General features: G+C 38.7%; 1 protein-coding gene across 1 annotated transcript in view; it reads left to right on the plus strand.

Moving 5' to 3' along the window:
• The first annotated feature begins 5455 nt into the window (after positions 1-5455).
• LOC148069925 (cilia- and flagella-associated protein 45-like) overlaps positions 5456-12500 on the plus strand; it is an 8256-nt gene continuing 1211 nt past the window's right edge. Inside the window, exons 1-8 of the mRNA XM_087801079.1 lie at positions 5456-5753; positions 6646-6704; positions 6768-6900; positions 6967-7134; positions 7192-7370; positions 7439-7568; positions 7691-7837; positions 11747-11860. Of these exons, the coding sequence (XP_087657205.1) occupies positions 5745-5753; positions 6646-6704; positions 6768-6900; positions 6967-7134; positions 7192-7370; positions 7439-7568; positions 7691-7837; positions 11747-11860 (939 nt within the window). The 5' untranslated portion in view covers positions 5456-5744. The remainder of the gene's footprint in view (positions 5754-6645; positions 6705-6767; positions 6901-6966; positions 7135-7191; positions 7371-7438; positions 7569-7690; positions 7838-11746; positions 11861-12500) is intronic.

Genomic DNA, 12500 nt, shown 5'->3' on the forward strand with positions numbered 1-12500 from the left:
CATCCATCCATCCATCCATCCATCCATCCATCCATCCATCTATCCATCCATCCATCCATCTGTCTGCCTGTCCATCCATCATTCATTCATCCATCCATCCATCCGTCCATCCATCCATCCATCCATCCATCCATCCATCCATCCATCCATCCATCCATCCATCCATCCATCCATCCATCCATCCATCCATCCATCCATCCATCCATCCATCCATCCATCCATCCATCCATCCATCCATCCATCCATCCATCTATCCATCCATCCATCTGTCTGCCTGTCCATCCATCATTCATTCATCCATCCATCCATCCATCCATCCATCCATCCATCCATCCATCCATCCATCCATCCATCCATCCATCCATCCATCCATCCATCCATCCATCCATCCATCCTCACTCAGGTCGGTGGGACTCGACTGACGACTGGAAGTTTCAGCTGCTCATGAAGATTGTCGCCCAAACGTCGCTGGTTCTGAAGAGACTTTCATGTGATGAAGTCTTTAATCGCGGCGAGTAAAAGCTTCTCGTGGCTCAACATCGCGCTGACAAACATCATGAATACGATTGTGGAGAAAAACATGAAGTACTTTCTAGTTCTGGCTGTTGGTAGGAAGTCTCGTCCATCTGTGCTTTCATCTCTGGACCTTCAGTCTCGTGGAGAGAAGTTCTTTGAAATACAAGTGTGTTTGTGTGCGTCTGATGAAAGAGCAACGACAGCTGACGCACAAACACACCAGAGAAACACAAGCAGCCGAGAGACACAAATAGATCAAGATCGAGTTTTTGACGACGACACGCGTTTAGAACGTTTCATGTTTTCAAAGACAAAAGTTGCAACAAACACCAGGAAAAATAGTTTATTCTGAATCGAGTTTGTCCCAAAAATAAGTTTATTTCAAACATGATTCTCTGACGACTCATGAATCATGTTTTATTGTCATCGATGAACATCATAGATTCTGAACCTTATGAAAAACATGTTTAAGTGAAGATGATCAGTGACACGAACATCTTTCTCCAACTTTCACTGACGAGGTTTTTCTGTCCGTAGATCAAAGTAAAACTAATAAAGGCGGTGTGTTCAATAATTGATTCTGCCTTTGATGATTCTGCAAAGTCGACGAAATCACCATGAATCAGTCTCAGAATAAAGATGAGGCTCGAGATGTTTCTCATCTTTACGCTTCATTCCATGATGTTTCGTAATGAAACTGAAAGATATAGTTTTACGTCTTTATTCGTCCAGAACATGATGAAACACCAACACACGCACACACACACACACACACACACACACACACACACACACACACGCACACACACGCACACACACACACACACACACACACACACACACACACACACACACACACACACACACACACACACACACACACGCACACACACACACACACACACACACCCCCACACACACACACACATGCGCACACACACACACTCATACACGTTTCAAGATGACAACATCAAATAATACAAATAATGGACATGGAAATGTTCTATTTACTCACTGAAACTATTTTATTTTAAAAACAGAAATGAATGATGGGTGAGAACGCCGCCCAGAGGAACGCCCACCCTAGTGTTGAAAATCCCAGGTTACCCGTTAACCACGGTTCTAAGAATGACTGCGAGGCCCTCCAGCTGGCTTCGCTAATGGTTTATTCCTCAGAAAAGTCCATTTACTCACCACCCAGTAGGTGTCAGGATCCCCTTGCCTATAAAAGGGAAGCGCTCCCATGACCCTTCCAAAAAGACCTCAGCCAAGGGGGCGGCTGGGAGGCCTCGCAGTCATTTGTAGAACCGTGTTCCCACATTGTGACACGCAAGGCCCTCCAGACGGCTTCGCTGAGGGTCATTCTTAGAACCAAAGCGAAGCCGAGGGATTAATGTAGTCCCAGTTGGTCGTCCGGAGCAAAAGAACAATCCAGTCCTCAGCGACATGGAGGCTTGTTGTGGTGTCAACGAGATGACCATCACACAGGTAGACGTGGAGGAAGTGCAGATTACCTCCGTACTGAAGGACCACTGAGGTGGGCCGACCCCGGGGTGGAGTGGGCTCGGGGGCTGCCGGGGGGACACGACCAACCGCCTAATAGGTTGGAAAATTGCCGACCCAAAATGGAGAAGCTCTGGTCCGACAGGTCTCGTCTCTGCCACAGCAGACAAAGAGCATCTGAACCTCCACTCGCCGCTGATAGAGTCCTCGACGAGAACGACTGGTGGAGACGAGAAGAACAGGAGTCCGGCTGAGGTGCTGATGAAAGGTGCTGGAGCGAGAGAGAGTCTTTGTTTTTGCATTTCTTTAATGTTGACTTTGTTTTCACTGACTGTCCGTCAGTAAAAAGTGCAGAAATAAAATAGTTTAACCATCAAAACCAAGGGATTAAGAACGTAATTCACATTAACTCTGTAACAATGTCATCAATGCATCGATAGATCCTACGAGTGTTTTACTCATGTTGTGTCTCGGATTCTGGGAAAAAAGTGGATTTGATTTGTCTGTTAATCTTTAGCTTTAAATAAATAAAAACATCAGTTGAAGACTTTTGACATTTTTACCTTGTCGATGAAAAGATCAAGAAGGTTCTAGTTTATTTGGTTAGTGCTACTTAACTACTAAACCGTTGCTGACTCCGGTTCTTATGGAAGAGAAACGTTGCCTCGACATTGAAGACAACAATGAACCTTTGAATAATTGATCAGGAAGAAAGTGAAGGTAAATGTAGACTGTGGTCAATTATTAAACTAATGCATTATTCACTTCGTTTTCAAGTACAAAAGATCAACATCTTGACGTCTTTTCTGATGGAAATAAATCCTTGTTTCATGAAGAATAGTTTTTCTCAGACACTGACTCTGTTCACGAAAGAACCTCAAACTTATTTATACGCTCTTTGAATTTTCATGGGGTCTTCTGCCCCCCTTGTGCCCCCTTGACCTGATCCAGTTTCCCTGAAATCCTTGTCAAACTAAAATACTTGATGAGCAGTTTTTAAAGCTTCAGAGTCACTGAGACACTAATATTAAGTTTGCATCATATTGAATATGGAAGAGTTGGTTTGAGGCTAAAAATAATCTAATCATTTTCATCCACACATTTATAAGTTCAATTTTGCGTGCGCGTGTGTGCGCGCGCGTGTTTGAATGTGTGTGCGTGCGTGTGCGTGTGTGAGTGAGTGTTTGTGTGCATGTTAATTGCTTATTGTGTAATTGATAGTTAAACTCGTGGTTTCTACCTGAAGCACGTGACTTGTGGTTCGTTTAAAAACAAAGGTTCGTCTTTAACGTTTGTTTTTAGATTTATTGAGGTAAACACTGACACCTGCTGGTCAAATATTTCACTGCATTCATTGAGAAAAACGTTTGCTTCTAAATTCAGACGTAAAGTCTTATTTAACATAACAACACCTTAAACAATTGTTTAATGTTCATTTGAAATGTTCTCATTTAATAGGATGTTCTTAATATAATCCAGGTTCTAGGAATGGTTCAAAGCTCAGGACACACGTCATTCACACACACACGCACACACACACACACACACACACACGCACACACACACGCACACGCACATCACTCACACACACGCACACGCACACGCACAAGATGGTATCTTTTGTTTGAATTGTTGTCGTTTACACTATTGTAACAGTTTATTTTGTGTCTTAACCAGAAGGATGTGTCTCACCTGCAGTTCATACAAAACTCTGCAGCCAGAATTCTGAGCCGCTCTAGTAGAAGAACTCACATTTCTCCTTCAAACTCTTCACTGGCTGCCAGTTTCTTTCAGGATCATTTTAAAATTCTGGTTCTTACTTTCAGATCTATTCATGGTCAGACCTTCCATCAGTGATCTGATCCAGACTTACACCCCAGCTCGGGCTCTGAGGTCTGTGGATCAGAATCTACTGATGGTTCCTGAACTTCAGGACCAGAGGAGAGAAATCCTTCCAGACTGTTGCTCCTAAGCTTTGGAACCATCTCTGTGTTTGATGATCTACTGACTCCTTCAAGAAACATCTGTGTTTGATGATCTACTGACTCCTTCAAGAAACATGTGTGTTTGATGATCTACTGACTCCTTCAAGAAACATCTGTGTTTGATGATCTACTGACTCCTTCAAGAAACATCTGTGTTTGATGATCTACTGACTCCTTCAAGAAACATCTGTGTTTGATGATCTACTGACTTCTTCAAGAAACATCTGTGTTTGATGATCTACTGACTCCTTCAAGAAACATCTGTGTTTGATGATCTACTGACTCCTTCAAGAAACATGTGTTTGATGATCTACTGACTCCTTCAAGAAACATCTGTGTTTGATGATCTACTGACTCCTTCAAGAAACATCTGTGTTTGATGATCTACTGACTCCTTCAAGAAACATCTGTGTTTGATGATCTACTGACTCCTTCAAGAAACATCTGTGTTTGATGATCTTCTGACTCCTTCAAGAAACATCTGTGTTTGATGATCTACTGACTCCTTCAAGAAACATCTGTGTTTGATGATCTACTGACTCCTTCAAGAAACATCTGTGTTTGATGATCTACTGACTCCTTCAAGAACCATCTGTGTTTGATGATCTACTGACTCCTTCAAGAAACATCTGTGTTTGATGATCTACTGACTCCTTCAAGAAACATCTGTGTTTGATGATCTACTGACTCCTTCAAGAAACATCTGTGTTTGATGATCTACTGACTCCTTCAAGAAACATCTGTGTTTGATGATCTACTGACTCCTTCAAAAACATCTGTGTTTGATGATCTACTGACTCCTTCAAAAACATCTGTGTTTGATGATCTACTGACTCCTTCAAGAAACATCTGTGTTTGATGATCTACTGACTCCTTCAAGAAACATCAGTGTTTGATGATCTACTGACTCCTTCAAGAAACATCTGTGTTTGATGATCTACTGACTCCTTCAAGAAACATCTGTGTTTGATGATCTACTGACTCCTTCAAGAAACATCTGTGTTTGATGATCTACTGACTTCTTCAAGAAACATCTGTGTTTGATGATCTACTGACTCCTTCAAGAAACATCTGTGTTTGATGATCTACTGACTCCTTCAAGAAACATCTCTGTGTTTGATGATCTACTGACTCCTTCAAGAAACATCTGTGTTTGATGATCTACTGACTCCTTCAAGAAACATCTGTGTTTGATGATCTATTGACTCCTTCAAGAAACATCTTAAGACACTTTTATTTGTGCTTTTCCCTGATTTACTGATATTCCTGTGTTTGTCTTATGTTGTCTTGACCTTTTAAAGTATATCGTTTTAACTGTGTATTGTTTTTGATTGTTAAAGCGCTTTGTGACCCTGGTCTAAATAGATCTTTACTAATAACCTTTACTGTACTTTACTTACTTTACTTTTACAACGGTAATGAACACTGGCCTCATGGCAGCTTCACATCATCTTCATCATCTTCATCATCATCATCATCATCATCATCATCATCAAAGGCATCAAGGTGCAGGACTTGTACAAAGGTGAAGAAAAAGAGTCAGAAAAGCAGATTTGATCTGAAGCCTGTAGAGACGCATCAAGTTATCAAAGCATATTCACTGTGATGTGCACAGAACCGTTGGTCGCTACTGAGCAGCAGGTGGTCGTGACTTTCTACACGACAGTCGCCTCGACTGTTCCCTGATCAGTCTATTGAAGGTTGTTTCTAAAGCTTTGGTTTGACCTGCTGATCCTCAACATGTCTAAGGTGAGAGAAGATCCTTCAGAATGTTGTTAGGAAGAGATCGTTGAGTGACGATCTGGAGCGATCGAGTCAAATAATATGGATTCTATTCTCAATCGTAATTCTTATGGAGTTTCATTAGTTCACAGGTTTATTATTCGCTTGTTTACAGATTATTATTTTTTTTAAATTTATTTTTATTTTACAGGTATATTTTTTTTATTATTAGTTTACAGGTTTATTTTTCTATTTTTTTATTTGAAGGTTTATTTTTTAAATTAGTTCATAGGTTTATCTTTTTAGTTAGTTAACAGGTTCTGTTTATTAGTTTACAGATGTATCTTTTTTTAGTTTAAAGTTTATTTTTTATGAGTTTACAGGTTTATTTTCCCATTAGTTTACTGTTTTTATTTACAAGTTTAATGATTTTTAAAAAATTAGTTACGTTTTTTTAATACCAATTTATAGGTTTATTATTCATTAGTTTACCGTTTTTTTTAATAAGTTTATCGTTTAATTATTATTATATTATATATTATATATATTATAGTATTATTAGTTTAGAGGTTTATTTTTTATTAGTTTAAAATTATTTGTATCTGTTTACATGTTTATTTTTCAAGTAAACTTAACTGAAATTAGCTTTTTGACATGAGTGAGTGAGTGAGTGAAGAGTCACAGACTAATGTTACCTCAGAGAAACTACCAACTTAAAAAATAAACAACAACACCTTTCAGTACAGAATTCAGTAATATATATATATATATATATATATATATATATATATATATATATATACGCCTCACAGACCGTCTTTGTCCCTCGATCACTGTTTAAATGTGTCTAATAATCCAATATAGTTCTGAAAGTCCTTGAAATGTAATTCCAAATGATTTTTTTCTTGTTGTCTTGAAGGACAAAAGGCCTGGGCAGAGAAAGCAGAGGTCGGCTTATGGGTCTCTCCAGCCGGTCAGGTCAGAAACCTGAAAAACAAACGGTACATTTCCACAGTGAACACTCGTCTGTTCCTGCTGCAGAATCCTGAGCAAAGAGTCGGCCATCGTGGTGACGTCGGAGTCTCTGAACCAGATTCTCTTGAAGGCTTGTGACATCGACGAGAAGGAGGTCGAAGCCATGAAGAAGACTCAGCAGATCAAAGAGGAGAAAAAAGTGGGACGAGTTCATGTTGTGATTTTTTGTCGAGGGTTCTGACTCTGGTTCTTTCTACTCTGTTAGAAAACAGCTGAGATGGTGAAGCTGGAAATGATGGAACAAGATCTACTGGCCGAGCGAAAGGAACAGGTTCAGCGCGAGCGGGAGGACAGAGAAAAGGCTCAACTCATGCTGGAGAGAGTCGCCGCTCTGAAGATGGAGCAGGAGAACGAAGTCCGATCCCTGAACAACGTGAGCCGCCGATCATATACACTTTTGGTCCATTCTTACTGTCATTTTCAACGTCAGAAAATCAGCCTCGCGCTCTGCCACGCCGCCTGTGAGACTCAAGTCATCGAGAAGAAGAAGTTCACGGACCTGGAGGAGGAGGAGAGCAGGCGTCTGGACGCCAGGGTGAGGATGGAGCAGCAGAGAGGCTACGAGAAGAGGGACCAGATGGAAGAGGGTCTCCGGCAGCAGAGGATCAGGTGACCCTGAGAGAGGGATCCGTCCTCAGATCAGGGATCAGTCGCTGATGATGATGCTTCATGTTCAGAGGGAGGCAGGAGATCTGCAGCCAGATCGAGGAGCACGAGCACGAGAAGATGCTGCTCAGACAGTTGAGGGAAAAAGAAATGCAAGACATCCGAGACAAACATGCGCAGATGGTTCAGGAGGACATCGAGGTAACGCCTGTCAAAATGATTCATAATGATTCATAATGATTCATAATGATTCATAATTATTCATAATTATTCATAATTATTCATAATGATAAAGGTGGTGATGGTTGCTGGTTCCATTCCAGGCGGCGGAGGCGAGAAGGGAGGAGCAGCGGCATCTGATAGAGGAGGTGACACGGATCAACGGAGAAGCCATCAGAATCAAGAACGAGAAGATAAACAAGGAGAGACAGGAGGACATTAGAAACATGGAGTACACCATCAACAAACTGGTAGGAGGAGTAACAGTGTGTGGAAATATGTTTGTTTGTTTTAAACTCAGAAATTATAATGTTTTACTTATTGTTTTAAAATGTTGCCCATGTTGTATCTAACATTTTGTATGTAAATTTAAAGAAAATTGAATTTAGAAAATGTATCATATAAGTTGTTAAGAGTAACTGAGGAAAGCACCAATATAGGAGTGTATTAGCAAGAATCTGATGATACAATATACTATAATACTGTAGTAACAAGGATATATGTGTAGTATTGTCCAGTAGTTGACTCTGGTGTTGTGATAGTGTAGTAACAAGTATATATGAGTAGTATTGTCCAGTACTTGACTCTGGTGTTGTGATAGTGTAGTAACAAGTATATATGAGTAGTATTGTCCAGTACTTGACTCTGGTGTTGTGATAGTGTAGTAACAAGTATATATGTGTAGTATTGTCCAGTACTTGACTCTGGTGTTGTGATAGTGTAGTAACAAGTATATATGTTTAGTATTGTCCAGTACTTGACTCTGGTGTTGTGATAGTGTAGTAACAAGTATATATGTGTAGTATTGTCCAGTACTTGACTCTGGTGTTGTGATAGTGTAGTAACAAGTATATATGTGTAGTATTGTCCAGTACTTGACTCTGGTGTTGTGATAGTGTAGTAACAAGTATATATGAGTAGTATTGTCCAGTACTTGACTCTTGTGTTGTGATAGTGTAGTAACAAGTATATATGAGTAGTATTGTCCAGTAGTTGACTCTGGTGTTGTGATAGTGTAGTAACAAGTATATATGAGTAGTATTGTCCAGTACTTGACTCTGGTGTTGTGATAGTGTAGTAACAAGTATATATGTGTAGTATTGTCCAGTACTTGACTCTGGTGTTGTGATAGTGTAGTAACAAGTATATATGTGTAGTATTGTCCAGTACTTGACTCTGGTGTTGTGATAGTGTAGTAACAAGTATATATGTGTAGTATTGTCCAGTACTTGACTCTGGTGTTGTGATAGTGTAGTAACAAGGATATATGTGTAGTATTGTCCAGTACTTGACTCTGGTGTTGTGATAGTGTAGTAACAAGGATATATGTGTAGTATTGTCCAGTACTTGACTCTGGTGTTGTGATAGTGTAGTAACAAGTATATATGTGTAGTGTTGTCCAGTAGTTGACTCTGGTGTTGTGATAGTGTAGTAACAAGTATATATGTGTAGTATTGTCCAGTACTTGACTCTGGTGTTGTGATAGTGTAGTAACAAGTATATATGTGTAGTATTGTCCAGTACTTGACTCTTGTGTTGTGATGGTGTAGTAACAAGTATATATGTGTAGTATTGTCCAGTACTTGACTCTGGTGTTGTGATAGTGTAGTAACAAGTATATATGTGTAGTATTGTCCAGTACTTGACTCTGGTGTTGTGATAGTGTAGTAACAAGTATATATGTTTAGTATTGTCCAGTACTTGACTCTGGTGTTGTGATAGTGTAGTAACAAGGATATATGTGTAGTATTGTCCAGTACTTGACTCTGGTGTTGTGATAGTGTAGTAACAAGTATATATGTGTAGTATTGTCCAGTACTTGACTCTGGTGTTGTGATAGTGTAGTAACAAGTATATATGTGTAGTATTGTCCAGTACTTGACTCTGGTGTTGTGATAGTGTAGTAACAAGGATATATGAATAGTATTGTCCAGTACTTGACTCTGGTGTTGTGATAGTGTAGTAACAAGGATATATGAATAGTATTGTCCAGTACTTGACTCTGGTGTTGTGATAGTGTAGTAACAAGGATATATGTGTAGTATTGTCCAGTACTTGACTCTGGTGTTGTGATAGTGTAGTAACAAGTATATATGTGTAGTATTGTCCAGTACTTGACTCTGGTGTTGTGATAGTGTAGTAACAAGTATATATGAGTAGTATTGTCCAGTACTTGACTCTTGTGTTGTGATAGTGTAGTAACAAGTATATATGAGTAGTATTGTCCAGTAGTTGACTCTGGTGTTGTGATAGTGTAGTAACAAGTATATATGAGTAGTATTGTCCAGTACTTGACTCTGGTGTTGTGATAGTGTAGTAACAAGTATATATGAGTAGTATTGTCCAGTACTTGACTCTGGTGTTGTGATAGTGTAGTAACAAGTATATATGTGTAGTATTGTCCAGTACTTGACTCTGGTGTTGTGATAGTGTAGTAACAAGTATATATGTTTAGTATTGTCCAGTACTTGACTCTGGTGTTGTGATAGTGTAGTAACAAGTATATATGTGTAGTATTGTCCAGTACTTGACTCTGGTGTTGTGATAGTGTAGTAACAAGTATATATGTGTAGTATTGTCCAGTACTTGACTCTGGTGTTGTGATAGTGTAGTAACAAGTATATATGTTTAGTATTGTCCAGTACTTGACTCTGGTGTTGTGATAGTGTAGTAACAAGTATATATGTGTAGTATTGTCCAGTACTTGACTCTGGTGTTGTGATAGTGTAGTAACAAGGATATATGTGTAGTATTGTCCAGTACTTGACTCTGGTGTTGTGATAGTGTAGTAACAAGGATATATGTGTAGTATTGTCCAGTACTTGACTCTGGTGTTGTGATAGTGTAGTAACAAGTATATATGTGTAGTGTTGTCCAGTAGTTGACTCTGGTGTTGTGATAGTGTAGTAACAAGTATATATGTGTAGTATTGTCCAGTACTTGACTCTGGTGTTGTGATAGTGTAGTAACAAGTATATATGTGTAGTATTGTCCAGTACTTGACTCTTGTGTTGTGATGGTGTAGTAACAAGTATATATGTGTAGTATTGTCCAGTACTTGACTCTGGTGTTGTGATAGTGTAGTAACAAGTATATATGTGTAGTATTGTCCAGTACTTGACTCTGGTGTTGTGATAGTGTAGTAACAAGTATATATGTTTAGTATTGTCCAGTACTTGACTCTGGTGTTGTGATAGTGTAGTAACAAGGATATATGTGTAGTATTGTCCAGTACTTGACTCTGGTGTTGTGATAGTGTAGTAACAAGTATATATGTGTAGTATTGTCCAGTACTTGACTCTGGTGTTGTGATAGTGTAGTAACAAGTATATATGTGTAGTATTGTCCAGTACTTGACTCTGGTGTTGTGATAGTGTAGTAACAAGGATATATGAATAGTATTGTCCAGTACTTGACTCTGGTGTTGTGATAGTGTAGTAACAAGGATATATGAATAGTATTGTCCAGTACTTGACTCTGGTGTTGTGATAGTGTAGTAACAAGTATATATGTGTAGTATTGTCCAGTACTTGACTCTGGTGTTGTGATAGTGTAGTAACAAGGATATATGTGTAGTATTGTCCAGTACTTGACTCTGGTGTTGTGATAGTGTAGTAACAAGGATATATGTGTAGTATTGTCCAGTACTTGACTCTGGTGTTGTGATAGTGTAGTAACAAGGATATATGTGTAGTATTGTCCAGTACTTGACTCTGGTGTTGTGATAGTGTAGTAACAAGGATATATGTGTAGTATTGTCCAGTACACTCAAGTGTTGTAGAATTTACAGACCACATGAATCTGAAAGCTGCTGGAGTCACTGTATCCTCTCGTCCTCAGTCTTCACCGGATTTCTTTCTTCCTTGAGCTGTGGAGGATGTTATGATATATATATATATATATATATATATATATATATATATATATATATATATATATATATATATATATATATATATATATATATATATTTAAACATATATATATATATATATTTTATACACACACTTCATTGAAATATAAAAAGTAAAATCTGATACAGTACTTTTGAATATTGATATAGTACCCTGAAAAATAATATTGCGATACATCGGTTAATCAATGTTTTCTCACACCCGTAGACGACTGTTTAAAACACACTTTCCCATAATGCTGTGCAGGACCGAGACGCTCAGTACGAGGCGAACCAGAAGAAGATGAAGCGAGACAAAGAGATGGAGTTGGCAAAACTCTGGGCCACGCAGAAGAAAGCTGGCGATCAACAGGCAGAGATGGTGAGAAACTAAAGTCTCTTTGTTTCGCTCAGAAACTCTCTTGTTGCCATTTTCCATGTGTTGCCGAGAGAAGATCATCAAGTGTCTTTTCTCCTTCAAGAGATCGAGTCAGAAACATGGCTGTAAACCAGGGCTGGCAATTATCATTCTTCAAGGGCCACATTCAATTCTGTAAATGTTGTTAGGGGCCGTCAAGCATAAAAGGAAAGATGAAAAAAATCCCCCCAAAAAAGGACATTCGTCATTAGGCTGTGACATTTATAAAGCTAAATAAACTGCAATTTTATTCTTGTATATTTGAGTTTTTTCAAAACATCTCTTCAACTAACTTAAAAAAAATGTTTTGAGGGATTAAAATATACTCGAAAAATTACACACAAGAAGGAGGGAAAAAGTAAATAAGTGTGAAAATGTAAATAAATAATAAATACAAAATACATTTGTTAATGCATTAGAAGCATTTATACATGATCATACTGACATTAGGAGGGCCGCATGAATACAGTCAAAGGGCTGCATGTGGCCCCCGGGTCTGCTGTAAATAATACAGAAGCAGTTTAATACCTCTGCCAAGGAGCTTATTGGGCCAAAGACATATGAATGAATTCAGTTAAGTTTTCAGAAAATGTTGACAAACGTG

Source organism: Callionymus lyra, chromosome 10 (assembly GCF_982586985.1).
Source record: "Callionymus lyra chromosome 10, fCalLyr1.hap1.1, whole genome shotgun sequence".
NCBI lineage: Eukaryota > Metazoa > Chordata > Actinopteri > Syngnathiformes > Callionymidae > Callionymus > Callionymus lyra.